The sequence below is a fragment of the Jatropha curcas genome, chromosome 10, assembly GCF_041381405.1.
Source record: "Jatropha curcas cultivar XTBG-Jc1 chromosome 10, XTBG_Jcur_1.0, whole genome shotgun sequence".
Lineage (NCBI taxonomy): Eukaryota > Viridiplantae > Streptophyta > Magnoliopsida > Malpighiales > Euphorbiaceae > Jatropha > Jatropha curcas.
The window spans coordinates 3614985-3641573 of NC_143160.1; the positions used below are offsets into that span (position 1 = coordinate 3614985).

The 26589-nt window shown below is 35.3% G+C and overlaps 5 protein-coding genes across 13 annotated transcripts; 3 read left to right on the top strand and 2 right to left on the bottom strand.

Moving 5' to 3' along the window:
* Positions 1 to 2556: 2556 nt before the first annotated feature.
* Positions 2557 to 5374, bottom strand: LOC105648720 (Histone superfamily protein). Its single transcript, XM_089726535.1, has 5 exons — positions 5051 to 5374; positions 4869 to 4940; positions 4189 to 4269; positions 2978 to 3840; positions 2557 to 2825 (listed from the first exon to the last, which is right to left on the bottom strand). Exons 1-4 carry the CDS (start codon positions 5157 to 5159, stop codon positions 3692 to 3694), a joined length of 411 nt encoding a protein of 136 aa, XP_089582661.1. The 5' UTR covers positions 5160 to 5374; the 3' UTR covers positions 2557 to 2825; positions 2978 to 3691.
* CHLM (magnesium-protoporphyrin IX methyltransferase) lies at positions 2557 to 9724 on the bottom strand. Of its 9 annotated transcripts, XR_016322795.1 has the most exons (8): positions 9060 to 9724; positions 8456 to 8869; positions 4189 to 4269; positions 3686 to 3840; positions 3452 to 3508; positions 3223 to 3262; positions 2978 to 3039; positions 2557 to 2825 (listed from the first exon to the last, which is right to left on the bottom strand). XR_016322795.1 is itself a non-coding variant. In XM_012235197.4 (3 exons), the coding sequence occupies exons 1-2, from the start codon at positions 9621 to 9623 to the stop codon at positions 8468 to 8470; spliced, it is 966 nt and encodes a 321-aa protein (XP_012090587.1). In that variant the 5' UTR covers positions 9624 to 9724; the 3' UTR covers positions 6319 to 7863; positions 8456 to 8467. The 9 variants fall into 9 exon arrangements, 3 of the variants coding, with proteins under 3 accessions (XP_012090587.1, XP_089582660.1, XP_012090586.1); XR_016322793.1 differs by having other exon boundaries at positions 2978 to 3262; XR_016322794.1 differs by having other exon boundaries at positions 3223 to 3508.
* On the top strand, positions 6831 to 8095 carry LOC105648891 (trihelix transcription factor ASR3). Its single transcript, XM_020685139.3, has 2 exons — positions 6831 to 7527; positions 7688 to 8095. The coding sequence occupies exons 1-2, from the start codon at positions 6831 to 6833 to the stop codon at positions 7957 to 7959; spliced, it is 969 nt and encodes a 322-aa protein (XP_020540798.2). The 3' UTR covers positions 7960 to 8095.
* Positions 9725 to 10198: 474 nt separating the features above from the next.
* Positions 10199 to 18237, top strand: LOC105648721 (putative alpha-mannosidase At5g13980). Its single transcript, XM_012235201.4, has 29 exons — positions 10199 to 10551; positions 10643 to 10726; positions 10875 to 10963; positions 11201 to 11375; positions 11603 to 11722; positions 11907 to 11993; positions 12079 to 12150; positions 12372 to 12485; positions 12802 to 12902; positions 12995 to 13088; positions 13160 to 13327; positions 13416 to 13505; positions 13674 to 13739; positions 13858 to 13914; positions 14173 to 14404; positions 14522 to 14661; positions 14812 to 14877; positions 15022 to 15081; positions 15173 to 15244; positions 15426 to 15473; positions 15568 to 15687; positions 15766 to 15831; positions 16252 to 16364; positions 16498 to 16582; positions 16691 to 16801; positions 16884 to 16979; positions 17463 to 17510; positions 17763 to 17831; positions 17913 to 18237. Exons 1-29 carry the CDS (start codon positions 10357 to 10359, stop codon positions 18108 to 18110), a joined length of 3036 nt encoding a protein of 1011 aa, XP_012090591.1. The 5' UTR covers positions 10199 to 10356; the 3' UTR covers positions 18111 to 18237.
* A 680-nt stretch (positions 18238 to 18917) lies between these two features.
* LOC105648722 (signal recognition particle-related / SRP-like protein) lies at positions 18918 to 26427 on the top strand. Its single transcript, XM_012235202.4, has 14 exons — positions 18918 to 19202; positions 19384 to 19485; positions 19598 to 19664; positions 19757 to 19867; positions 20442 to 20637; positions 21590 to 21675; positions 22282 to 22477; positions 22925 to 23036; positions 23382 to 23509; positions 23697 to 23903; positions 24034 to 24143; positions 24620 to 24749; positions 24972 to 25121; positions 25973 to 26427. Exons 2-14 carry the CDS (start codon positions 19395 to 19397, stop codon positions 26192 to 26194), a joined length of 1806 nt encoding a protein of 601 aa, XP_012090592.1. The 5' UTR covers positions 18918 to 19202; positions 19384 to 19394; the 3' UTR covers positions 26195 to 26427.
* The last annotated feature ends 162 nt before the right edge of the window (positions 26428 to 26589 follow it).

The window sequence follows — 26589 nt, forward strand, 5'->3', positions numbered from 1 at the left end:
TTCATTGAGCCTTTAACCTTGTTTTCTACCTTTATTTTATGAAAGCCACTTAAATGGAATTTTCTAAATGAATAAATAAATTAGATAGAAATTAGACTTGGTGTTAATCATATGTCTAATAAATAATAATTAATGAGACCAATCTGATTTTGGCAACCACCTGTAATGCATATGATAAATTAAATAATAATATAATTTAATCGTAAATACATATAAAATTTAGTCATGACCGATTTGAATCTCTTTATCATATTATTTAAAAGACAATAAGGCAAAAAAAAGAAAAAAAAATCTCCATTGTTCCTTGAATTTTTTTTGAAAAGAAGATGAGATTAAAGCAAAAGCAAAGTTACATCAGTGTGATCCTACGGTAGAAAACTTCAAACAAGTCATGGAGAATTAAGCTCCATTGTTCCTTGAATTTAATTGTGAGAGTTGGCTTAATTAGCAAATTGGGATTTGATTATAAAAATTTACAGTATCCTTTTAATATTTATTATATACAAATATATGCACACAACATGTTCCGCATTTGATTGTTTTGTTCTGCTAGGGCATATATAAGACAGGCAAAGGTCTGGAAATTGCAGCTTCTAACAAATTTCCGGCGCATCGGACGGTTGTTATGAAAGCGATAGAGAGAGGGGAAAAAGAAAAGAATTAAAGAGAGACGGTTAAAGATAGAAAGGTTCACGTGGTAATGGTGGCGTGATGAGTCTTAGATTTACAAGCTGGTTGTATTGCATGAAAACGACAGCCGAGTGGGCATTATTTTTTATGGAGCCGAGTGAGAACAATTTTTTGACATTTCAAAAAAGAGGTTTTATCCACGCGTCACTTAATTAGTGGCACGATCTTTTATTCTCAAGAAGGCATGGGCTATCATTCATAGTCCAACCATTCGCCTGTTAAAGGAAGGGTGGAGATCGGAGAATATTGAATATGTTATTCAATTCAGTAATTTTGTATTAATATAATTAACATTATACTATTAAATTTTTATTATTTTATTTAGTCATATTTTGTAATTTCACATTTGTTCCAAAAGTGATATTCAATTAAAATTCTTTAAGTTTTAATTTAAATAGTTATAATTTAGAGAAGGTAAAAGAAAAAAAAAAAAAAGAAGGCAAAATTGGTTTTGCTGGGAATTTTTATGAGATTAAAAATACTGTTTTTAAATTTATTTTTTGCTCAAAATATGAAAAAAGGAACTGAATTTTTCTTTGGTGTACATCAAATCAGAAAGGGACAATGCGAAACCAGAACACGATACAATAGCAAAACAATGCCATCAAATCAATCATTTGTCAAGTGCATATTAAATATTAATTAATTAGGGAAATTAAAGTACTAAATAATCGGAAAGTAGGTTTTAGTTTGGCGGTAAAGGTCCTTATGCATTACATTGAGTCCGCTCCTTATCGTTTTCCTCCATTATAACTAAGAAAGAAAGAAAAAAAAAGATAGTACTATAAAAGTAAATAAAAAGGTTTTGAGCAAATAAATATCATCAGGCCCTAAAATTTGGTCCCTCCAGCTCTAATGGGCCAAGGTTATCTTATCTACTCCAATTAATATAAAAGTGTTAAAACTATGAATTATTATTATTTGTTTTGTTTAGAACTTCAAACTTCCACATCCAGTTAGTTGATATGTTTAATTGATGACACTTATATATATATATATATATATATATATATATATATATATATATATATATATATATATAAGTAGTATTTAAAAGTACCATTGCCATGTGATTGTAAATCATGAACCTTCCTGTAGAATGGGCCCCGAGATGAGAACAGGACAATAACCTCACTGTTCTTTTGATTATGCAATGTTGTAAGAGCAAGTACTGTAAGGACTAATAAAGCAGCAGAAAAGTTTTAAAAGATGCATCATAAGTGGCTAAAAGAGCCCAATTTTTTTTTTTTTTTTTTTTTGAAAGTTATCAAGTTTGAAGTAACAATGTATTTACTAAACTAGAGAGCTTAAGTAATTAAGTAGGTTAAATTTCACAAATTAAACTTATTATTTAACTCCTTTGTTTTTTTTTTTCAATCTGATATCATGCAGAAAAAAAAAAGAAGGAAAGTACCTCTATCTATTCATCTTAGGCGCTGAAGTGGGGAGGAAGAGTGACGTTTGGAGGAAAACTGAAAAGACTTTTTATCCTCAATTGTCTTCTAGTATTTGTGACTCTTGCTTTCTCTGATTCTGCTATTTCTGCTGGCTTTCGAGAAAATGCCAAAAAAAATTCAGATTCTGCACTCTCCTTCTAGTACTACTACTCTTTACCTACTACTACTACAGTACTACTACATCCAAATCCCTTCTTGTTTCAAGATTTTTTGGTCTTGGGACTGACTGAGTCGCAGTCGCGGCTTTAAAAACAAACTGCAAACAATTTTCCCGCCCTTTCTCATTTCAGAATCAATCAATCAATGTCGCTGATTAACCGCACGCGTTAACCATTTCACCTCTAACTTTTATTTTTACAAGAAATTTGATTGTTTATGTACATGTAAGTCGGAAATCCTAGGAAAGAAATTAGGTAACAAATATAATATATATAATTTTCCATTATGATATTAGTACTTACAAGTTTCTTTCACGGGAATTTCATATCATCATGGAAGTTTGATTCCAAATTGTTTTAGAGAGTACGCAAGTTGCATCATGTGAACAGAAGTAAGTGTTTTGTTTTACTGTTGGCCTTGTCAAGGTGACAACTTCTTGTCACCAAAAAATCAAGTTGGCATTTTCTAATGGCCATCCCCTTGACTGCACAACCAAAGTACATTGGTTCATAATGATTTCTGAAAAGTAGCGCATCTTTATGAAGTTAGTAAAAGGCCAATGATTTATTTCCCCAAATGAAAAAAAAAAAAGATTAATGTAAAATATTATTTTTGAATACTGAGGAAAAAAAAAAAAAAAAAAAAAAAAAAAACAAACTACAAATCGCTACCATTTTCCCTTTCATTAGGTGGAGTGATGGACCCTGGACGCTGACACGATCACAATACCTCCCTGCCTAGGCCCAAAGCAAGAATTAGGCAAGGGGCACAAATCAAAAATAGAAAGGCCAGAACAGAATATATATTACTGCAAATGTATGGCGTTGGCCCAAAAATTGGGTAATTCAAGGCATTCAAACTTGCAACAACAGTGCACATACTGAGTATTAGATTAGAGATAAGAGACTTTCTATACCCGAATTTGAGTTCCCTCACCTTCTGCAATGCAAGAATTCCTTGAGACAAAATAGATGGAGAAATTGCAAGTATCATTCAGTAAGAGAATTTTAGCCAATATGTAATTAATGTAAGAGGTCGATGAGTTATTCATCAATAGCATGGGTGAATTCAAGGTTTGCAAAAGAGGTCTCAACTATAAAAGAAAAATAACTTTGGCAGGGCAAAAGCTGTTGAGGACTACACACCTGCATTCTTGTGCAAGTTGATCATCAAAAGGCTGGATCCACTAGGTCAACATAAAGCTATAGACCAAAGACAGACGCAGAATATTGATGGAAAGTCCAATTGCTTAAAAGCACAGAAGCATTAAGTCTAGGTTTGGCACTGAGGTAGTGAGCTTTTGTATTCAACAATTAGCATGCAATAACACACAATTTTCTCAAAAAAAAAAAAAGAAAAAAAAAAAAAAAGATATGTACCATTTCCTAAATATCAGGAATATGTACTGTACTTGTAGTTGCTTTGTCTTCCTTCTTCAACATTTTCTTCCTTTTTTTCTCAGACTGGGGTTCTTTTGCTTTCAAATCATTGGAGAAGGACCTCATTGAGGCAGCTAGATGCTCGTTTCTATGAGCTGAAACCAAAGAAGAGGTGTCAGCAGATCCAAGGTACCAAAGGAAGCTACTTTATCAATGTTAAAGAAGTTGGGGGAAAAGGATTTTCTCCTTCCAAACCTCTTTTGACATGGATAAGGACAGAGAGATCGACTTTGATAAGAAATGAGTTTCTCCCTGTACAACTCCATAAACCTATTCGAATTTTCTATATTATCACCATCATAACAAAATGCAGAGTAATTTAGACCAAAGAACATTGAAGAACCCATATGATGGGGTGATCAATCAAACTAGAAAATTAAGAGGTCCACAAGGTTTTAATTAGATTAATGTTCAATGCAAACTGGATGACTAAGAAAACTTACTGGAAAGTATGACATCTTCCATGTTCACAGATTTACGACCAGCATGCTGTGCAAAAAGCTCAAGGTCCTTTGCCAGTTGTTCTGATTGCCAAAAAAAGTACAGCGGTCATTAACTTAATCCAAAGCAGTAATGTGAACAAAGATCGAACATCAAGGAAACACCTTTCTCACCTTTGAAATAAATGTGCACATAAAATGCATAATCATAGTTTGAATTATCTATTTATTATCATCTTAATCTTCTTTTGAAGGTTTATTATGCGGGATTTCCCACCTTATAATTATCGGCAAGGTTAAAATCTCATCAATCTTTCTATATAGGGAACTTCAATAAATAATTGGAGTTCATCAAATTTAAATCCAAAGTCACTCTCAGTAAACATATCATTTTCAATCATAATTAAACTTCTATATTTGCAACTAAAGGTAATCACCAAACTTCAGTCAACAACGGACATTCCTCGCAAATGTCAGAAGTAGACAAACGCCAAGTTGCATAGGCTAAAGTTTTATACATCGAAAGAAACTTATCATACAGAAATATTAAAATATGTACAGGAAAAAGATAAAATGCGCAACTGATAGGGGCAGAGCAATATCGGAAATCTCTAGTTCCGTACATGGAAAATTGTACTAACAAAAGAAATAGTTAAAACAGTAGGTTTAGCTCGAGATTTTACCTGTATATTTGAAGGCTAAATCGGAGATGCAAGCAATTATCTGTTCAGATATGTCCATTCCAATTTTCTTTGCTGGTTGCAATAGATTATTTCCAGCTAGTGAAATTGGACCAGGAAAAAGAAATCTACTCGATTGCTAAGGAAAGTATTAAGCCAAAGAGTTTCAGGTAAAGAAACTGAACCTTCAGCTTCAGCGATAGAGATGGTCGAGAGCCTGAATCGGTCTCGAAGCAGCTCGCTTACGGAATCGTCCTCTTCTCTCTCCGCATCGCTTCCATGTCCTCCTTCCATTTTGATCTAGGTTTAATTCATCAATTATCCATCGTAAAAAGAGGGAATTGCGCGGGAACCGATTTAACACGCCGTTTACTCGCGCTATAAAGCGCAGGAATTCTACGCCGTTTCGATGCTTGAAAAAACTAATATTTATTTATTTATTTATTTTATCCTTTTTGAAAATCCGGAGTAAGAATTTCTGCTTTGAGTTTGAGGTGGTTAATAGATGGAGCTGAGATTAAAAAAAAAAAAAAAAAAGCGTTACAACCTTTTTTAATTACTAGCTTGATATATGAACGGTCTCCTACGCCAGGTGTAAGCAATTATTATCTGTGCGAAAGTATCTATTTCTTGACATATGATACAATGAATAGTTTGTTTTGTTTTATTGATAATTTATTTATTCTAACAACGATGCTTATGAATTTACACTTCAATTTTATTATTTTAATTTTATTATATTTTCAACAGTTATTTTGATTATTCAAATATTTTAATTTATAAAATCAGGTTAATATGATTAAAAAATTTAAAAAGTGTTAGTTTAAAATTTTATGTTAATCACACATAAAATTAGTATTTTATGTATAAAATTAGATACAATAAATTTCTCTGGGAATGAGTTTATATATCTGTCTGCCCATCTAGTTACTTACAAAACTATCACATACCAATTTGCAGCTTCTGAATAATAGATTTGTAAATCTCAAAGAAAAAAAAAAAGGTAAAAATTTGTAAAACATGATTGAAGTGTACAATAAATAAATTTATTAGAAGTCGCTTTTTTTAAAAAAAAAAAGAAAAAAAGAAAAAAAAAAGAAAAAAAGAAAAAAAAAACTCTTATAAGAAGTATCACCATTTTTTTTGTTGTTGTTAGTTTGAATATCTTTCAACTAATTAATGAAAAATTATTCATAATTCTCTACAAAATGAAATATGTTGTATTTCATATCGAGCAATGTGATTTCTTTCCAATTTAGAGAGATTTATTTTATCTCATCCAAAAAATTCTCTCTTTCCAACAAAGCTTTAGTTTTTTGTGAGCGACCTCCAGAGGGAAAAACCTCAGAACATAGGAAAACATGGCTGAAAAGGTTTCCCTCCCCTGAAAAGGTTTCTTCATTAACTACAGGCATAACAAACGGACAAAGGAGGGCCATACATGGAAGCAAGATTGAAAATTCTGAAGTAACGGACAATATATATCGTATTTATAGCATAAAATTTAACTACAGGTAACGCCAAAAATCTACATCGTAAAACAACCTCAAAGGACATTTCCATTATACATTTTCTAAAGATAGTATTATATTAATTTCACAGATTCAACACTCTCCTCCACCCCCGGAATAAAAGAAAGTGATGTCTCTATTTAGAAATTTCATTACATTAGCCCTCAGTTTTCTCATTTGTGCTAAAAAATTCACTAGTGACAGAATGGTGGAGTGCCCATTCAGTTTTGCCAACCTTATTTGGACTCTTAATTACTTATGGGGCAGGTGAAGTTCAATTTATAGTAGGAAGTTAAATTTGATGTTACAGGTTCCATTTTAGCCTTTCCTAAGGGCACCAAACCAAATACCTGCCCCCCACCCACCTTGTATTTCCCAGACACTCGAGCTGCAAGTTAAGTAAACTCTTTTAACATCCTGGCAGTCAAATTTGCGACACTGAAGCCCATTTGTGATGGCACCAGATTCAGTTGACGCACAACAGTTGACATCACTATCTGATAAAATTCAACAACAGGCATTTGATAATGGACTTAAAGCCACAAGACATCCTCGATGGAGTAAGGAAGAAACCTTCATTCTCATAAAGGGAAAGAAAGTTGTTGAAAACCGAGTTTACCGGAGTTGTAGATCCAGTTCTACATTGGGGTTAGATCAGATTGAACCTAAGTGGGATTCTGTCTCATCATATTGTAAACAGCATGCTGTCAATAGAGGACCCGAGCAATGCCGGAAAAGATGGAGTAATTTGCTCTGTGATTTTAAGAAAATAAAAAATTGGGAGTTGCATAGGAAAGATGAGGATGAAACATTTTGGAAGATGAGGAATGAACTCAGGAGAGAAAGGAGGCTGCCTGGTTTCTTTGACAGGGAAGTTTATAATCTCTTGGATGGAAGGCCATTTGCTACTGAAGCAATCCCCTTGAGACTTATTACTGTAGAAACAGAAATGAAGAATGCTTATGGAGATGAGGTAGCAGCCAGATTGACAGCTGCAGAGAAAGAAGAGGATGAAGAGGCTACAGTAGATGGTTTATTTTCAGATTATAAAGAATTAGAGCAGGATGAAATTTGCTGGACCTCTAAGAAGGAAACTGTTGTTGCTGAGGATCCCAGAAGGACACAGCCGACATCTGGTAACTCAATTTCAAGTAAGTTTCCCGTTCATTTTCTTCACTCTTGTCTGAATTGCCAACTAAACAGACCATTCCCTTTTTTACTAATACAAAATTCTCCTTTTTAAACCCTGGTCACAAACTAAGGGCTAAAGCCTCAGAGCACATAAGAAACATATGTTCTACTCTCCTGCAGGCACAATCAAAGAACAAAATCCTGGTACATTGATATCCCAGAAAGGATGGAAGAAGAGGCCACTATCATCATATGAATGTGAGGACACCAATCTCACAGATCGATTGATCAAAGTCTTCGAGAGGAATGGCAACCTGCTAAGTGCTCAGCTAGAAGCTCGGAACATAAATCTTGAACTGGACAGGCATGAAAGGAAGGAGCAAAACGCTAGCTTAGTTGGTGTTCTCCAGAAACTCACAGATGGTCTAATAAGAATTGCTGAGAAGTTATAAGCAACTCATAGGAACATACATTTTAAGGGATTGCAATTGATCATTATGAACCTATCAATGTAAACTGGACTATCTTTTGGTTTCTGATTCATGTAATAACCAATATGATATGTGTCGGTATCAGAGATTATTTTCATCAACACAAGTTATGTTCAGTAGTACGGTTCTTAAGAATCCCAAGGAATCAGTTATCTTGCACCTAAATGGCAAGCAGAAAGTTGAAACAGAAAATAAAAAAAGGATTGATGGCTTTCTTAGAGTAGTTTCATGTCATGGATTTATTACCAGGACAATAAGCAAGTTAATGGTGAATGGCAAAAAAACTTTGCCCTGGTGCATTGCATATGAGATACATGAGCATCTAAAAATACACTAAAGATACAAATAATACAAGCATATGATGGTGAAACAAGTAAAATTCAGGGCTTTACAAAAATAATTAACTTTCTAACATTTTCTACCAACAAGATAATAAAAGCAAAAATTCAAATCTAACCTCTCTTCCTTTTTATGCAGGAATTGCTTCAACGAGTCTCGCAAAGTAAAATTGTGTAGTAATTAGACCTCTCTTTCTTATTCTCCACCCAACTTTCTTCAGTGCTCTCTCCACGTCCGCCTCTGCATGTAGATATGCTCTGGTTGCCTTTGAAGGCCCTGGAAACAACTCTCCTATTCTCTTCAGTAGATCATAGTAAAATGTTTTTGGTGCAAAACTCAAAATTAGTCGCTTATCTGCCAATGATGCGAGATGGGCAATCATCCCATCTGCTTTACTCTGTGGATAATGTATCAAAACATCTAGGCAGATCACTGTGTCATACTTCCCATCTAAGCTCTCTAAATCTTTCACATAAAATTTCGGTAATATAGGTGATGCATTTTCGTTTACTGCTTGAAGCTGCTCTTTTGCCTACAAAAATTATATATAAATAGATTATAAAAGCTATCCTTATAACATTCCTTTACGGAGACACCTCAGTATCAGATTTCTTACTTGTTAGATATATTTATGCAATTATCCAAAATAATTTACGTACTTGTTTTTCTGTAATTTATCCAAATTATGGGAAAATATTGGGGAAATTACGGAGACCACTTACTTGCTTCTCAGCTTCAGCCACCATAGCAGCCGAGATGTCGCTGGCCGAAACAATCGCTCCTTCTTTCGCCAATGGAATCGCTAGACATCCGGTCCCACAACCAGCGTCACAAACAGTAATTCCTTCCAGCGAGCCTTCGTCTTTCAACATCATTAATACATTCTCCACCGTCTTTGAATGGCCAAGCCTAATGTCGCGCTGCACTCGATTAACATCATCAGTCTCTCCGTAAATCTTCTTCCACCGCTGGAAGCCAGAGTTGTTGAAGTACTCCTTAACCACTTCCTTGTCGCCGCCCCCGACCTCCTCTGCCTGGAGCCGTCGCCGACGCTCGGGGTCAGTGAGGGATAACGCCGCGGCTAAAGCAGCCACGGAGCCTCCACCTATGACGGCGAGTGTTGTACTGTCGAATGAAGATAGGTCTGCCGCAGAGGCAGTAGTAAGAGGCGGAATGGCGGCTACAGTTATGCTTCTATTTGTTTTTGGTTTGGGAGAAAGCGGAGAGAATCTCAGGTTGTTAGTGTGGAAAGTATTTGGAGCGAATAGAGACGACGTATACGCCATTTTAGTTGTTCTCTCTCCGGCCGGCGAGGAGAGGGTAGATACGTGGAGATTGGAGAAATGGTTCGTTGGTAATCTTTTGATGATATTTTCATTATCTTGTGCGGACCGGATAAGATGAGTTATCACTCTCGATTCTCATGGGTCCCACTTTCAATTTATGCGTTTGATTAATTAATACACTTAATTAATAATGCTTCAAGTAGACGATTGAGCTTAATTACGTATTCAAAGGTTAAAGGGTTGTGGCGCGCACCGGCTCCAACCGACGATGGTCGTTGTTGGTCCTCTGTTGCCGGCGTTTTAACCGAAACTAACTTTAAAAGATAAATCAGTGAAGAAGTGAGTGAGCTGGAATGACCGAGTCTCGAGTAGATTAGATAAGATTAACTGGTTACGTCATACTTTGAGTCAACCATCGACGACAAAGCTTGGCTATATTAGACTGAAACATGCAGCAGAAACTTACAAAACAAGCCATTTCTTTATAGCATTTTTTCATATACCCCTATGGTCCTTTTTTGTTGGAAGTGATGTATTATTCTTCATGTACCAATAAAATTCCACTTACTGTCTTCAAACAACAACAAACAAACAAAAGAAATTACATAATTGCATAGTTGTGTGGGTCTTCTTTGATATGCGCTGGATTTGATGCTGTTACCATTACTTTCCTGACTCTCCTCTGTATTTTATAGGAAACTGCTTTGATCACTCATAAGCAACAACGATCATAATGGAAATTCAAGCATGTTTCTTGATGATATTATCAAGCTTTTTATATGTGGAATCCAAGTATATATCTTACAATACCACGTCGGGCATTGTTCCAGGGAAGATCAATGTTCATTTGGTGCCTCACACGCATGATGATGTTGGCTGGTTAAAGACTATTGATCAGTACTACGTTGGATCTAACAATTCTATTCAGGTATAACTTTCTTTTGATTTGGAGTATGTGAATTGATTTTGATAGCGATTCATTTTGTTCAGATTCTGAGTATTTGCTCAATGTTGTGCAGGGAGCATGTGTGCAAAATGTATTAGATTCTTTAGTGCCAGCATTGCTGGCAGATAAAAATCGCAAGTTCATATATGTTGAACAGGTTACTATAATTACACTTTGTCAACTTGAAAAATTTTTGTTCTCTGAGGCATTGAATTTGAAAGAAGAAAAATACTTTCAAGTTTTTTTAATCCCTTGAAATGGCAGATAATAAAATCCATGAAAATTCCCTTTGCCCACAAATGCAGGCATTTTTCCAGCGTTGGTGGAGAGAGCAGAGCGAGGATGTTCAAACTATAGTCAAGAAGCTTGTCGGCTCTGGTCAACTTGAGTTAATGTAGTGTATAGAACAGAACTCATTCACCCAATTGTATATTTTAATGCATTTAAGTTGTGTCTGCAAAGCCTTATGGGTAGAGTGGTGAGGCTCTCCCCAAAAACAAAATAGTGAGGAGACCCATCAAGGCGGCTTCCATTAACTTTTATTTCATTCACTGCTTGATATTGGACATGTATTAATGAAATTTCTTGGCATTCGTCATTTGGTTTGTGGTTTCCAAATTTTGGTGCGCAGAAATGGGGGCTATTGCATGCATGATGAGGCTACTACACATTACATTGATATGATTGATCAAACAACTTTAGGGCATCGATTTATCAAACAAGAATTTAATGTGACACCAAGAATTGGTTGGCAAATTGATCCTTTTGGACATTCTGCAGTGCAGTCATATTTGTTGGGGGCAGAGGTATGGTTTTCTCCACAAATCTTGGTTCCAACCAGGTCAATATTAAACAGTATATACATTTTTGTATAATTCAACAGTTTGTGATGCTAGGACTTTTTCTTTTGCTGAAGTTATGAGACATTGGACCAAATAATTTGGAAGTAAATTCACAAAATACAAGCCCTGTGAAGTTTCACTTTCACGCCCATTATCTACTAATTTATTTGATAATACTGTTGTTGGCTCAGGTCGGATTTGACTCTTTGTTTTTTGCGCGAATCGACTATCAAGACAGAGCTAAGCGGAAGGACAAGAAGAGTCTCGAAGTTGTATGGCAAGGCTCTAAAAGTCTCGGTTCCTCTGCACAGGTGAATATTTCTAATTATTCTAATTCTGTTTTATCATAAAATTGAACCTGTTTAAATGTGGACATTAAAGAAAATGATTGTTTTGTTCAGTTTCTTTTTAATGCAATTGAACTTTTTTTTTGTAATCCAACTTGTTTTCTTGATATGGATTTGTGTGTTCTCTCACCAAATTACTTTCTTTTAGATATTTGCAGGCGCATTCCCTAAGAATTATGAACCTCCAAGTGACAACTTCTACTTTGAAGTTGATGATGAGTCTCCCATTGTTCAGGTAAATCATTAGCTTAGCGTTGATGGCACGTTTGATGCATATTAGTGTACTATTTACGTGATTTTATTGTTCTGTTATCTTGAAGGATGATGTCAATTTGTTTGACTACAATGTGCCTGATCGTGTAAATGAATTTGTATCTGCTGCAATGACTCAAGTAAGATTATGGTGTTAATTTGTCACCTACCTTCCAAATTTTTATTACCATTGCCTTAATGATGCTCTTCAATGAGATTTCATTTCTTTTATTTTGAAGCTACTCTTGTGTTAGAAAATCGGATTTGCAAGCTAGAAAGAGATTTGTGTTGAGAATATTTAATGAAAGAGTTCAAATTAGTTAAGGCATATCACAGCTGCTCTTTATCTTATTTTTTCCAGGCTAACATAACTCGAACAAATCACATTATGTGGACTATGGGGACGGATTTCAAGTACCAGTATGCTCACACGTGGTTCAAGCAGATGGACAAATTTATTCATTACGTGAATCAAGTTAGTTTTCCCTGAGATCGTACTTGTGCACTAAATAGCTAGGGAGACGCTGAATATTCAGATGTCGCATTTGATTGCAGAATAGGCTTGATTTTATGCTATTGGTTCTTCAAGTGGGAAATTCACGTGGTTATGTGTAATGTTTAGAAAGAATTGAAAATGTGATGTTCTGAAGGTTGACTAAATTTTCTTAGAGAACCTGTTCTTCTCTATTCTTCGTCTTACATTTTGTTTCAGCTTTGTTTTGCACATTGATTTCAATTTGCTCAAGATATTTTGCAATGTTAATGGAAGTACTGGATTGGAATTTCCGCAGGATGGGCGTGTGAATGCCTTGTATTCAACTCCATCAATATACACGGATGCTAAATATGCAACAAAAGATTCCTGGCCGCTAAAGACAGATGATTATTTTCCGTGAGTGTAAAATTTGGAAATTGCTTTGAGTAACATTTAGCTGCTAATCTTTTCTGTCGAAGCATTTACTATTTGACTGTTGAAAATGTCAGATATGCAGACGATGTAAATGCTTACTGGACTGGGTACTTTTCAAGTAGGCCTGCTATCAAAGGCTATGTTAGAAAAATGAGTGGCTACTATTTGGTAAGACTTATGTGACTGTATCTTGGCAGAAATTGAATAAATGATTCTTACCGAGCACTTGAAAAAAACAGGCAGCAAGACAATTGGAACACTTTAAGGGAAGGAGTAAAGCAAGGCTAAATACAGATTCTCTGGGCGAAGCTTTGGCAATTGCTCAACATCATGATGCAGTTACTGGGACGGAGAAGCAGCATGTGGCTGATGATTATGCAAAGCGTCTGTCAATAGGATATAAGGAGGTTTAACTTCGAATTCTTCTGTATTCTCTTGATAGTTTCTGTTGCTATGCTTTAGTTCAAAACAAAATATATAATTGTTTCTTTGCAGGCTGAGAGGGTAGTTGGAGCATCACTTTCCTGCATGGCAGAGTCAAATTCAAGGACTGATTGCACAGATATAACAAACAAGTTTCAACAGGCAAATACAATACTAAAAACACAAAATTGATATATATATATATATATATATATATATATATATACACGCAACTTGAGAAATTGGCATGTATATAACTTGAGAAATTAGCATGTATATCTGTTCATATTTGTTTTCCTTTATTTATTTATTTTTATTTCACTATTTCAGTGTCCCCTGCTGAATATAAGCTACTGTCCTGCATCAGAAGTTGATCTGTCAAATGGAAAAAGCCTGGTAAGGAGAATGTCAATGAAATTTTGTTTCTTGCACTTATTTTTAGATAAAATAGAAAAGAACATATAATTTGTAGTTCACCTGGATTATATCATCCTTGATGGACCCTCTTCTGTAGGTGGTGGTTGTCTACAATTCTCTGGGGTGGAAAAGACAGGATGTTATAAGAATTCCTGTGAGTGCTTTTGTTTTGATCATTTTCACGATCTTTAGCTAGTATAGCAGTTTGAAAGATGCCTTAAAAACATTTTTCTTTCAGTTTCCTTTAATACATGTGCATGCGTACGTCTCTGATTGTGTTCTTCATCAAGCTACACATAAAGTATCTGTTCTGAAAGCGATATGCAGAAACCAATTTTTCACGTAAAAACCACTTCATTTTGTAACATATAGATTTTTATGCTTATCAGCTAACCTACATAACTTGGTGTAGGTTATTAATGAAAACGTCAATGTCAAGGATTCTGAAGGAAGAGAAGTTGAATCACAGCTATTGCCTCTGATGGATGTGTCTGTTGGCTTAAGAAATTACCATACTTTGGCATACTTGGGTAGCTACCCAAATGTGACCCCTAAGTACTGGCTGGCATTTTCTGCATTTGTACCCCCTCTTGGTTTTAGCACTTACATTATTTCCAATTCCGCCTCAGCCACTGAACGAGCAGGTCAGAATGGCAACTGCTCTGTTTGAAACCTCATTCTAGGATAGAAAATTGTGCAGTCAAATTTCCCATTATATTGAAAGAGAATGTAAGTTCATGTTTATCTACTTCTGACTACAGCTGCTGTTTCAAAGAGTCAAAAAGTATACAAGACACAAGTGACCCAAAATGATGCAATTGAAATAGGGCCCGGGAACTTGAAACTAATATATTCTGGGATTCAAGGAAAACTTACTCGGTATATAAATAGCAGAAGCTCGGTACGTAAAATTGGCTCAGTTTGTATGGGCATTTCCAAATGGCAAATTAACTCAAATGATTCAGTCTTCAACGTTAAGTAACATGATAAATTTGTTAGTTATACATAAAATTTACCCGCCTTTAGTTTTTGTTTTAATTTACAATTGAAGATCAAAGCATCCGTAGAGCAATCATATAGCTATTATGCTGGAGATGATGGAAGCAAGGATTTACAGGTATTATGTTCCTTTTGTTGGAGCTTCTGACATTGGTTTTTCATGTCTCCTTGCTACCATGATTTATGGGTATATTATTGTTGAGTGATTAGATATGGTAAAGCGTGGAAAACTATTAGTAACTATTTGCTTAACTTATTGAAGGCCTCAGGAGCATACATATTTCGCCCAAATGGTTCATATCCCATTGACTCCAAAGGGGAGGTACACATGGTCCTCTCTCAAGTGCTTGATCAGAGACTAAATTGCTTATATTCACTGTAAACCAAGAAACTAAGGAGCTGGACAATTTCAGGTTGCTTTCACTGTTTTGCGAGGACCTCTATTGCATGAACTACATCTGAGGATCAACTCATGGATATATCAGGTAATTTATCTCATCAGATAAACTTGGCTGTAATTTTTCTTATTGGCACTAGTGATCCTCAAGTTCCTGCGCTGCATATGATAGAGAAATGTAGAACTATGAACTTGTAGTTTCTCCTAGATTGCAAATGTCAGAACTTCGAGGGATGTATCTGAAACTGACACTCACATGAAATAAACAGATAACCAGAGTGTACAAGGAGAAAGAACATGCTGAAGTTGAGTTCATTGTAAGTGGTTTTGTTCTTGTTATAAGCAAAATCTTTTGAAGAGCCATTTATTCATATAGGAATTGTTATTTATCAACGCTGTTCTTAAGTTCAGGTTGGGCCAATATCAATTGGTGATGGAATTGGCAAAGAGGTCATAGCCAAGATCACAACAACACTGGAAAACAACAAAACATTTTATACAGATTCAAACGGTCGTGATTTTGTAGAAAGGGTATGTTTATGACTTTCTTTCTAGGAATTTTGAACTGTGTAGTTGTGCATATGTCTTAGAGAAAGCATTCCTTTGCAGATTCGTGACTACAGGAAAGACTGGGACCTTCAAGTGAATCAACCTGTTGCAGGAAATTATTACCCTGTATGTTTACTCTTAAATTTCAACAACTGTAAAAAGTTAGATCGCGATCTTTACATGGGAAAAAAAGTTTCATAACACAATCTATCTTCACGGGTGGATACTGAATACGTCTTGAATAAACTGATTTCAATTTTTCAAAATTAAATGGGCTTATGTCCCTCCAAGACATAAACAAGTTGTGATTATGATTGTTGAGTACTATAGGAAAGATCAAGAAGAATGACAACGTCATAACTTGTTATCCTAGCATGCATGGGTAACTTCAATTAAGTGATTAAAAAATATTTTAGCCTCTTCCTGATACTTGACAGCTCAAAGCATTAAATTTGAAGTTTAATACATGTATACAGTAGATGGATGTGTATGGTTGACCATTCTCCTCGGCCACCAAGTTACATGGTATTTTTATTCTCCATTCAGATTAATCTTGGAATTTATATGAAAGATGGTAGTTCAGAGCTCTCAGTCTTAGTTGATAGGCCTGTTGGTGGATCGAGTATCGTGGATGGGCAATTGGAACTAATGCTCCACAGGTTTATTCCTTTTTCCTGCTGCTTGTGCTTTATTGTTTATGGAAAAATTGATTTTATATTTATATTGTATTGGTGAGTATCAGATGACATAATCTGGGTATATTTAAATATGAAGTTTTTTAATCCCCCATAGGAGATTAGTTAAAGATGATTCTCGAGGAGTGGGAGAAGCACTGAATGAAACAGTTTGTGTTCTTGATAAATGCACAGGATTGACTGTAAGCACACGCTAAATCATTTTAGCTTTTAGATTTTGCACAGTATTTGAATTCTAGTGCATTTTCATTTTGTGACATGTAGCTTACTTGATGAGCATAAATTTACAGGTCGCAGGGAAGTACTATTTAAGAATAGATCCATTAAGTGAGGGTGCAAAGTGGCGTCGATCATATGGTCAGGAGATATATTCTCCCTTACTCCTAGCCTTTGCAGAGCAGGTGAATATAAGACATTGAGTCATTCTTGTTCCTGTTTTTGGGTTTATTTGTAACTCATACACATATTATCCTCCTTTTCCAGAATGGAGACAATTGGACAAACTCTCATGTAACAACCTTTTCTGCAATGGATTCCTCCTATGTTTTTCCAGATAATGTCGCAATAATAACTCTACAGGTGTTTTTCTCTCTTCCCCTTGTTATATAACACATTTCTTTTTCCTTGGGTTAGTTTGCTAGTGGGGACAATAGGGGAAGGGTGAAGACAACTACTAGGGCTGTTTGGTTGGTAAAACATTTTTCCTTTTCTCTCAGAAATCAGAAGTATTAAATTGTTCTTTTTCAAAAACAACTACAAAATAAACCTGTTTATTTACCATTAAAAGAGAGAGAGAGAGAGAGAACTGTTCTGTGTTCTGAGGAACTGTTTTCCTAAAGCTGTTTGAAGAAATAAATTACCAGAAGTAAAAAAGTAGTGAAACGCGATTTCTGTAGAACAATAAACAAAGAGGATAAGTGTTCCTTTGAGTGAATCATCAAGTCCTCTCTACTCCCCGATTGAAACAATTACGGGACTAGTATATTTTTAAGACGAAAATAATAAAAATACATGATTCTGCATTCTTTAGTTGAAGAGTTTACTTTTTCTGTAACTCTGCAGGAACTGGATGATGGAAAAGTTTTGATTCGGTTGGCACACTTGTATGAGGTTTGGAGTTTCTCTTCCATACTTATATATCGATCATACCAGCTTCAAAATGTTGATCAAGTTGTCTAATGTCTTGTTTCTTTCAATAAAATCCAATTATGAGGAAGACAATTCAAATAATGGTTTTGATTACTCTGAATGAGTTCATCAATTACTTAGGCAGTATTTTCCCTTTTACAGACTGATTTTCATTCTTTCCCAATTCATTCTGAATCCTGAAAACTGTGTTTCCTTTGATGCTTTAATTTCAAGGTTGGAGAGGACAAGGATCTGTCAGTCTTGGCAAGTGTAGAATTGAAAAAGGTGTTCTCATACAAGAAGGTAGAAAAATGACTTCCTGATAATAACTTGATTTGCTTATAGCTGATAAAGAATACTTATTCAATCTTCTATGTCTAACAGATAAACAAAGTAACAGAAACAAGTTTATCTGCAAACCAAGAAAGGTCGGAAATGGAGAGGAAGAGACTAGTTTGGAAAGTAGAAGGCTCTTTTGGAAACAATCCCAAGGTGAAGAGGGGAGGACCTGTAGATCCATTAACATTAGCTGTTGAACTTGCTCCAATGGAAATCCGCACCTTCCTTATTGACTTTGAATAGAAATGATCAACTACAGGGCAAAAAACATTCAGTCTAGGTCCAAGTTCTTAGAACGTTGATCAAAACTAAAAAGCTTGTAAATTCTCTATATGTATTAATAAATTTCAGTTGATTTGATCTTCATAAACTTATTATTGCATTTTTCTCCATATCTCATTTTTTAAACACAAATGAGGAAGCAAGATCATCATTTTTTTTTCTTTCTAGTTAAATTATGGATCTAGAATCAATTAAAAATTGAAACCTAGCTAGGTATGCTCAAGAAATTAGTGTCTGATTGGCAGTCCCTTTTCTTTATATTTTGTTCTCATTTCTATTAAATTCTCACCAGCCAAACAAAATCTAATTTCAGTTAAGAAGTAGTTATTGATCTAAAGATGGCTCTTGACAACTTAATGTATTTCTTTTAATTCATTTGAAGTTTTTATGGATTGAAATATGTGGATAGTGCTCAATTTCACTCACTAAATTGGTAAAAATAACCGTAAATCTCTGAAAAGACTAACCAGACCACCACATTAACATAATTCTCATAAATGTTTTAATTTAGTGATTGTTATATATCATATATGTCGGCGCGTCTCGTTTATTATCCGCTCAAAACGGTCGGCCTTTATTTTAAGAAACGACAACTACATTGATGAGAATCAACCGTGCCGAATCTAGCGGTTTTTGTTGATGTCGTTCGGTAAATTACCACTTCCAGCCTGCTCAAACGATCGGCCCATGGTCGAATCATTCTCGGGCTCAAGTGCTTAAGTCCTACGGATCACGTGACCAAGCAAGCTCTAGTTCAAGACTCGTTAGAAAGGAGGCTTAACGACCGATAAACTTTGCTCTAGTTGCAAGGTGGAGAAACTTTTCCATCGCGTCAGTTTTAACAAAAACTCGGTTTTCGACGGATGACTAGTCGTTTACGTAGTTGTCCGCTTGATCCGACTCGTCTCAGTCCTTGACGTTGCATTGCAGGGTACCGTTTTGCATCTTATCACTGCACATAACAAAGTTGAAACCCATAGCACAAACGCTACACAAAGTCCCAGAACAGCAGTTGCAGAAGAACAATACCACCATTTGAATCCCTAGGAACAGGTACGTACACACCAAATTTGATTAGATCTTACAGCTGTGCAATACTGCAACGATCAAATCTCCCTTTTCTCTTTTCTTTTTGCTTTAATTTTGTTGCTCTATGCATCGCATATAAAATAGCAGTACTGATTATTGTTCATTTCCTCTTCGATTAATGTGATTTTGTCTGGTGAATGTTCAGTTGAAGGATTGATGGGGAAGGAAAGCGAAACCACGGCCATGGAAATTGATGCTCAAAAATCGAACAGTTCTGATCAGATCAATCCTAGATATTCAATCAACGGTAACTTCCTCTTTATAAACAGAAATACATTGCGACCCTCTTTTTATGGATTAACATTTCATTGGCATTTTTGAGGTATTAATATATATTTTTTTCTTTTTGACAAAATCAGTGTTGCAGCTCTTGAAGTCTGCGCAGATGCAGCATGGCTTGCGGCATGGGGATTATACACGCTATCGGTATATGGATTGCTTATTGGTCTGGTTGTTTGATATGAGCTTTTTGTAGTGAGGTTTTTGTGATTGAATTTAGTAATTTGATTCAAGCGCAGGAGGTATTGTTCTGCTCGGCTGAGGAGGTTATATAAATCATTGAAGTTTACCCATGGACGTGGTAAATACAGTCGTAGAGCTATAACTGAATCCACTGTTACTGAAGTTAGGTATGTCTTGTTGATTTAGCTTGTATTCTGCTCTTCTCAAACACTGTATATGTGATTCCATTTTTGCTTGCACCTTTTTTTCTCTCTCTCTTTATGCTTCTTATAACCCTACTGAATGAGTTCTCATTCATTTTTGGGTAATTATTTTTAGAACTTGACTTGGGCCAATTTTTCAGTTTTGTTAGGCTGGTAGCTGATTATCCATTATATTCTCATAAAAAAGCTTTCTATGTTGGGATCCATGTTGTCAACAGTAAAATGAAATGCTCATTTTATTTTTCTTTTTCCCATCTTTGCAAATCATAAACTGTAATGCCAAGAAGTTCTGAGGTAATTTTAATCCAGAAGTAAGGGTCAAAACTCATAAAAATATGAAGTTCATGTGTTTGAGGGTAATTTCTTATCACAATGCCTAATTCCATCACAAGAAAACCCTTTTCTGGAGAAGGTTATGGCTAATTGGTTTCTTAAATTGGAAGTGAACCTTTTGAGTTTATTGGTGTTAATGTTTGTGAAATAGTGAGAGTAAAATTCTATTTTGGGTTTATAATTTATTTATTTGAAAGAGAAATAGGTTTCTGCATCTGGTTTTTTATATGGCGGAGAGAGCTTGGAGCCATGCCATGGAGAAACGACAGCTTCCAGATGGTCCAAATGCACGGCAACGCATATATTTGATTGGGAGATTGAGGAAGGCAGTAAAATGGGCTGACCTGTTCTCTCGGTTGTGTGCTGCCAAGGGAGATTCCAGAACATCTTTGGAAGCTGAGGTGTGCCTTTGCTTTGGTTATTTCAACTCATTTCTGCAATTTTTTGGTCTCTGGTATCTCTGTAACTATTGTAATAAAATTTTGTGCAAATAATGTGCATGAGTTTTGAGCGTTTATGGGCTGTTTGGATGGAGGTAAAACATAGGTGAATGTTAAAATAGAGGGTGAAAATGCATTGGAATTTTCAAAATCCCTTATTTGTTTTGGTTGAAAATGTTAAGGAGGATGTAAAATAAATTATTTTACATCTTTCTAGTCTAATTTTCTCTCCATTTTGGGAGGAAAGTGAGTAGTGTCATTTTACACTCTTATTTTACTTCCTCCATCTTCCCAAGCATAGCATTAGTGATTTTACCATTTCATTGGATAGCACTTGTTGTTAGAAGCTCAATGAATTTAATATTGAATTTTTTTTTCCAATGGTTGCTAATGGTTGATGTTGCTTCTTTCTTTCTGTTGGCTAGCTCAATTCTAGTTATGAACTAGCCGTTCATTGCACTTTTGTGACACTTTTGGGGTTACAATCATCATAAATAGTTAATTGCATTGCTTTGCTGTTGAATGGTAACTAACTAGGGGGTTGTCTGAGTTTGAACCACTGGTGATGGATTCATGAGCAAACAACCATAATAAGCTCCAGTTATGCATTAGAGCTTTAAGAGACAAGTCTCAAGCATCTCTGGCATTTGCGTTAACAGTTCATTCTTTATAATTCTGTCACAATTATGTAATATTTCAATGAGTTTGAGGATTCAAAGGATATGTGAATTCTGCACCCCTTAGTCATCTGCTTGATTGTGTAATAGAACCAAAATGTTCTAAAAATCTTATATTCTTCTACTAGTTCTGCTGGATTTGTAACCCCTATCTGGAGCCTTCTTATACTTCAGCTAAAGTATGACATTACTTATCCATCCTAAATCAACAAAGTTTGAATTTTCCGATTTTGCAGGCATATGCTGCGTATATGAATGGCAATCTATTGTTTGAACAGGATCGGAATTGGGACACGGCATTGAAGAATTTCATAAGTGCCAGGTCCATCCTTCATAATGATCTTTATTGCTGCTTTCATGTTAGAATTGTATAGCTAGTGTTTGGTGTAACCAGAAACTTATTTGGGTGGGGTTATGGGAAGCATGGGTTTTTGTGGGAGGCATACTCGAGCGTCTACACTGTGGCAATTGTAAAGAGTCAAATATATGAACCTTGAGACCTCTATCATGTTTGTTTTGCTAGATTTTTAAGAGTTCAATTCATTGGGTTAAGTTATGGGTTTAACAGAAATAATACAATGCCCTTTAAATCTCTTTTTTCTAAGTAGAAGTTTTGTAGGAGACTGTATATTCAATTCACTTCTCTTTTATTCTAAACCATCGAGTTAAATTGCATTTTACCATATTAGGATTTATCCAAACATGGGAATTCTGTTATAGAATCTGTTGAGTTGAATTCTGGCACACTTGTCATAGACAGAGTGATAGTGTTTGTCTTCCTTTGTGTTTTTATCTGTCGTGTCATCCACTTTAACTAATCAACCTTAAATCTAAATCACTGACAGTGGTCCTGTATCATGAATTAGTTACCACAATAAAAGGACAAAATGGTGTTGTTCTTGACTGAATTGATCGATGTTTCATGTAGAGCTGTTTATGAGGAACTTGGGAAATATGGAGACCTAGAGAATCAGCTTTTATGCCGTGAGCGTGTTGAGGAGCTGGAGCCCAGTATTCGATACTGCAGACACAAAATTGGCGAGTCAAATATTAAAACTTCTGACCTTCTACAAATTGGTGAGATGGAAGGTCCTGCACTAGACCTCTTCAAATCTAAATTGGAGGTGAGATTGATATTTTAGCAGGAATTCAATTGTGATGCCAAATCTTTTCCTTTTTTCTTTTTCCTTTTTTGGTCTTCAATGCAATTTCTTATGTTCTCTAGTCTGCTTAAGATGTTCTCAAAGCAGCTGGTCTGCTTGTGCTGCTTATTTAAAAAAAAAAAAAAAACTATATCTTGTAGTTGGTCACCTTATAGATTCAATAATGAAACTTATCTTACATTCTTGAACAGTGTAAGCAAGATTTTAAATTGAACCAACTTCACACTGAGCCTCATCAATATCGAATGGATGATTTTGTTATCACTGATCTAGATAAAAAATGAATAATTTTGACAACTCTAGCTTTCTGACTTTTGTATTTTCCTATCATGTTAATTCTGATTTGAGAACTTTATGTGAATTGATTTCCTACGTGTTCTTTTTTAATTTTTTTACCTTGTTTTTTAGGCTGTTATGGCAGAGGCAAGGTCCCAACAGGCAGCTTCCCTGACAGAGTTTCATTGGCTTGGTCACAAATTTCCAATATCCAATGCAAAAACCCGGGTCTCCATTTTAAAAGGTTGTCTCAGAGTAATATAATTGCTAAATCAAAAAATGGATTTTTGTTCAAGAAAGAAATCTTATTGGAACTGTCCATATCCAGTTCATCCTTCAGAACCATAGTATTTGATCTGCAATTGTTTCTCCTCCTCTATTGTCTTTTGATGAGTAGCAAACTATGAATGAACATCAAACTATGAATGAAAATGAGGAATAAGTATCTTTGTCTTTATGTTGCTCTAATCAGAGAAGCTTATTTGGAGTTGGTTGGATGCGTGATACTTGCATGTCTTTGTTCCACTGCAATTGTTTTTATTGGTTGAGCAATCCTCAAATTCTGTTTGTTGTTTGATGATCTCATCAGCTCAAGAACTGGAGAAGGATTTGCATGGTCCTGCAGCTGATTCACTCCCAGCAGAGAAAAAATTAGCCATCTTTGACAAAATTTTTACTGCATATCATGAGGCTAGAAGCTGCATTCGCAGTGACTTGGTATGGAATTTCAGCCTGTAGTTCTACTATATTTTATTTAACAATAGATGTTTTTGTTCTTCTTATTGTATTGCATTGTCAAGAAACCTTTTTTTTTTTTTTTTTTTAATGTTTTTCTTAGCCTTTTAGCTGTGTGATTCATTCTTTCAATCTTTTGGACTTGTATCCTGACATATTACATTTCTAGGCCAGTGCAGGTAATGCTGATAGCGTAAAAGATGACTTAAGTGGCCTTGATAAAGCTGTTAGTGCTGTACTAGGACAACGGACAATCGAACGTAATCAGCTGTTGGTTAGCATTGCAAAGAGTAAACTTACTAGGCGCCGTGATGACAAAAATGAGAAAGTTACTAAGCCTGAGGAGCTTGTTCGCTTGTATGATCTTTTATTACAGGTCAACAATCTTTCTGTACTATTATTGTCAAAATGCTTTCTTCCTAAGGATTGATTCAGATGCTGCAAGTGATATATGTCGCTACCCCAAATTAAGTAGCTAACCTGTTTAACCATGTTACCTTTGGCAGAATACATCTGATCTTTCTGACTTAGTTAGTTCTGGAAGAGATACAAAACCTGAGGAAGTTGCATTTTCTGAAGACTGTGAACTTAGAAGTTTGGCTTTTCGAGCACAAAGGTTATACCTGAGCTCCTACTAATATGACATATTGCTACTAATTTCACTGTGTTGTCTGTATTTCATACACGTCTCACTAAATCATCTTAATCTGTCTATTTTGGGTCTGGTATGGTCATTATATTCTATAATTTTGTTCAAAGATGGGCATGTCTTTTGTTAACACATTGATCTTTACCATCTTTTGCCTTCATTTAATTGGACCTGTTTTCAAGTTTATTTTCTAGATCTCTTGCTATTGTGAGCTGCAAGTCTTTGCCGTGAAATTTCTGTGAGCTTCTTCTCAATGTGTTCCTGTTACTCATAATATTATTTCTGCTCATTTTCATGCCATTTTGTTTTAGATGAAGACATTTATGTCAACATTTCTTTTCCAAGAGAAAAGGATGTGATTTAATGAATTCTGTTTCTGTTTGAGGTCTAGACAACAAGGTGACCATTTATGAGTTACTTTTATCTTTCTTATTCCTTTGCAGGTGCTTCTACCTAGCAAAGTCTTACAGTTTAGCTGGAAAGAGACCAGAAGCATATGCTTTATACTGCCAAGCTCGTTCCCTTGCTGAGAATGCTTTACAAAAGTTTCAATCTCTTAGTAACACCGATGAGGTGATTTTTCTTGAAAAGGGAACTATAACTTTCTTTTTTTTGACTATTTTGCGTTATTAACTGAAATCAGCGGTCGGTTTTTATTGTGGCTGTGGATTCTGTACTTTCAGGGAAAAGTCATCTAGAAAAATAGCTAGTAATGCTTCATGGATTTTATATCATTTCTGTGCCATATCGCTTGTTCTATGAATTATCTGATTATTTAATCATTTTATATCACAGGTAATGATCAAAGAGCTGAAGGCATTATACAACGAGAGCAGATCTAATATTTGCATAGAGCATGCATCAGGAATTATGGAGGAAGAGAAGGCTCCAGAGAACCTTTCCAAAAAAGTTTCTGCTATATCATTAAGTGGGGGTGACAAGAAGGTAGAATTTGAGCCTTTTTTACTTTTATTGCTTATAAATTTAACCAAACCTATTTATTCTGAATTCTATAATTGTGTAGCAAAAGTGATGGCTAGCTTAGATGGAGGAACATGGTATATTTATCACTATACATGAGTTTATTAATGTCCTATGGAACATAAGCTGACATTTTAATAGTTCCAAGTTACCCTCAACTTAAATAATGCTTTAAGTTTCATGTACTAGCTACGCGGTCTGCTATATGTATGTTATGATCTCTATGAAACCAGTCTGTTCCCATCTTTGACCTGTACAGATTTGCATGCTTGAAAACTGGACTTTATCAGACTGCTGGCATAAATAATGCCAGTTCAATGTTGAAGGAACTTAATTGCGTGGCCATCCACTCTTGTGGATCAATTTGTGTTAGTGAGACAATATTTGATTCTGAGAAGTATTAGGTGGTTTATATGGTCTTGATAAGGTTTGAATTAATGTTGTTTTTCACATAATGATATCCAAAATATGGTCTATATATGTTTAGAGTAGCAGGTGGAAAATTATAGTGTAATGATTATTTAGCGTTTTGAAAGTAATACTTTTGATGCCTTTTGTATCACGTCTTTTGCAGCTACTTAGAACAAGTTGAAAATTCGGGGTGATTCCAAAGTGGGGAAGCATGACATATTATATGATGAAATAATTGATAATTGTGATTTGTCAGTGCATTTTACTTCCATACGTCAGCTTAACAGAGTCTAGTGAAGCAATCTGTATATTTTTCATACTTGCATTATATTGGAGTAAATATCAATGCGTCTCTGCTGTATATAGGCCTAACCTTGGTTTGAATGCTAATCTAAATGTATCAGGTGGAGAAATACCTGCTTGAGAAACTTGATGTCTATGAGTCTGTAGTCGGCGATCCCCATGTGAAAGCTCCTCCACGTATTGAAGTCTTTCCTCCAGCCTTCCGAGCAATACCTCGCAATCCCATCATTCTAGACCTTGCCTATAATTATATCGATTTCCCATCTATTGAAAACAGGATGAAGAAGGACAAGAAAGGCTTCATAAGTAGGCTCTGGCGATGAGTTTTGTAGAGCAGGCTCTGATCCAGGAGAAAAAGCTGCAAGTGAATACTTTGATATGGGATTTTGAGGTTTTGCATTGTTGTCAAGGACTGACCTTTTTAATTTTGGGTTATTTGAAAAATTTTGGGCTTATGCAGATTTCAATGAACAAGCAGAACGGAATGTTATAGCATGTTAAATTTTTTGGCCCTGAAATGGAAGAGTGAATTAAATTTCAGAGAGTTAAAACCTCAGGAATCGCTTAACAGTTGAAAGTCTGACACTCACTTTCTATCATACTTGGGAAGCTTTAAAATAGATTCTCCTATTGTTTAGCACTTTTAATATTTGTGCATTTAAAAATATTGGTTAATTAATTTAACATGTTTCCTTTGTGAACGGAAAGTCATTTGTTA

Excerpts from the sequence above, each read along its gene's own strand:
- LOC105648721 (XM_012235201.4), top strand. The coding sequence starts at position 10,357 with ATGGAAATTCAAGCATGTTTCTTGATGATATTATCAAGCTTTTTATAT. Across the intron at positions 12,903-12,994 it reads AAGACAGATGATTATTTTCC|ATATGCAGACGATGTAAATG; the intron begins GTGAGTGTAAAA and ends TGAAAATGTCAG. Across the intron at positions 14,878-15,021 it reads ATGGAAGCAAGGATTTACAG|GCCTCAGGAGCATACATATT; the intron begins GTATTATGTTCC and ends AACTTATTGAAG.
- CHLM (XM_012235197.4), bottom strand. The coding sequence starts at position 9,623 with ATGGCGTATACGTCGTCTCTATTCGCTCCAAATACTTTCCACACTAAC. Across the intron at positions 8,870-9,059 it reads TGGCTGAAGCTGAGAAGCAA|GCAAAAGAGCAGCTTCAAGC; the intron begins GTAAGTGGTCTC and ends TAATTTTTGTAG.
- LOC105648722 (XM_012235202.4), top strand. The coding sequence starts at position 19,395 with ATGGGGAAGGAAAGCGAAACCACGGCCATGGAAATTGATGCTCAAAAA. Across the intron at positions 19,665-19,756 it reads GGGGATTATACACGCTATCG|GAGGTATTGTTCTGCTCGGC; the intron begins GTATATGGATTG and ends ATTCAAGCGCAG. Across the intron at positions 24,144-24,619 it reads TTGGCTTTTCGAGCACAAAG|GTGCTTCTACCTAGCAAAGT; the intron begins GTTATACCTGAG and ends ATTCCTTTGCAG.
- LOC105648891 (XM_020685139.3), top strand. The coding sequence starts at position 6,831 with ATGGCACCAGATTCAGTTGACGCACAACAGTTGACATCACTATCTGAT. Across the intron at positions 7,528-7,687 it reads ATCTGGTAACTCAATTTCAA|GCACAATCAAAGAACAAAAT; the intron begins GTAAGTTTCCCG and ends ACTCTCCTGCAG.
- LOC105648720 (XM_089726535.1), bottom strand. The coding sequence starts at position 5,159 with ATGGAAGGAGGACATGGAAGCGATGCGGAGAGAGAAGAGGACGATTCC. Across the intron at positions 4,941-5,050 it reads CTCTATCGCTGAAGCTGAAG|CAAAGAAAATTGGAATGGAC; the intron begins GTTCAGTTTCTT and ends TATTGCAACCAG. Across the intron at positions 3,841-4,188 it reads GGAAGATGTCATACTTTCCA|CTCATAGAAACGAGCATCTA; the intron begins GTAAGTTTTCTT and ends CTTTGGTTTCAG.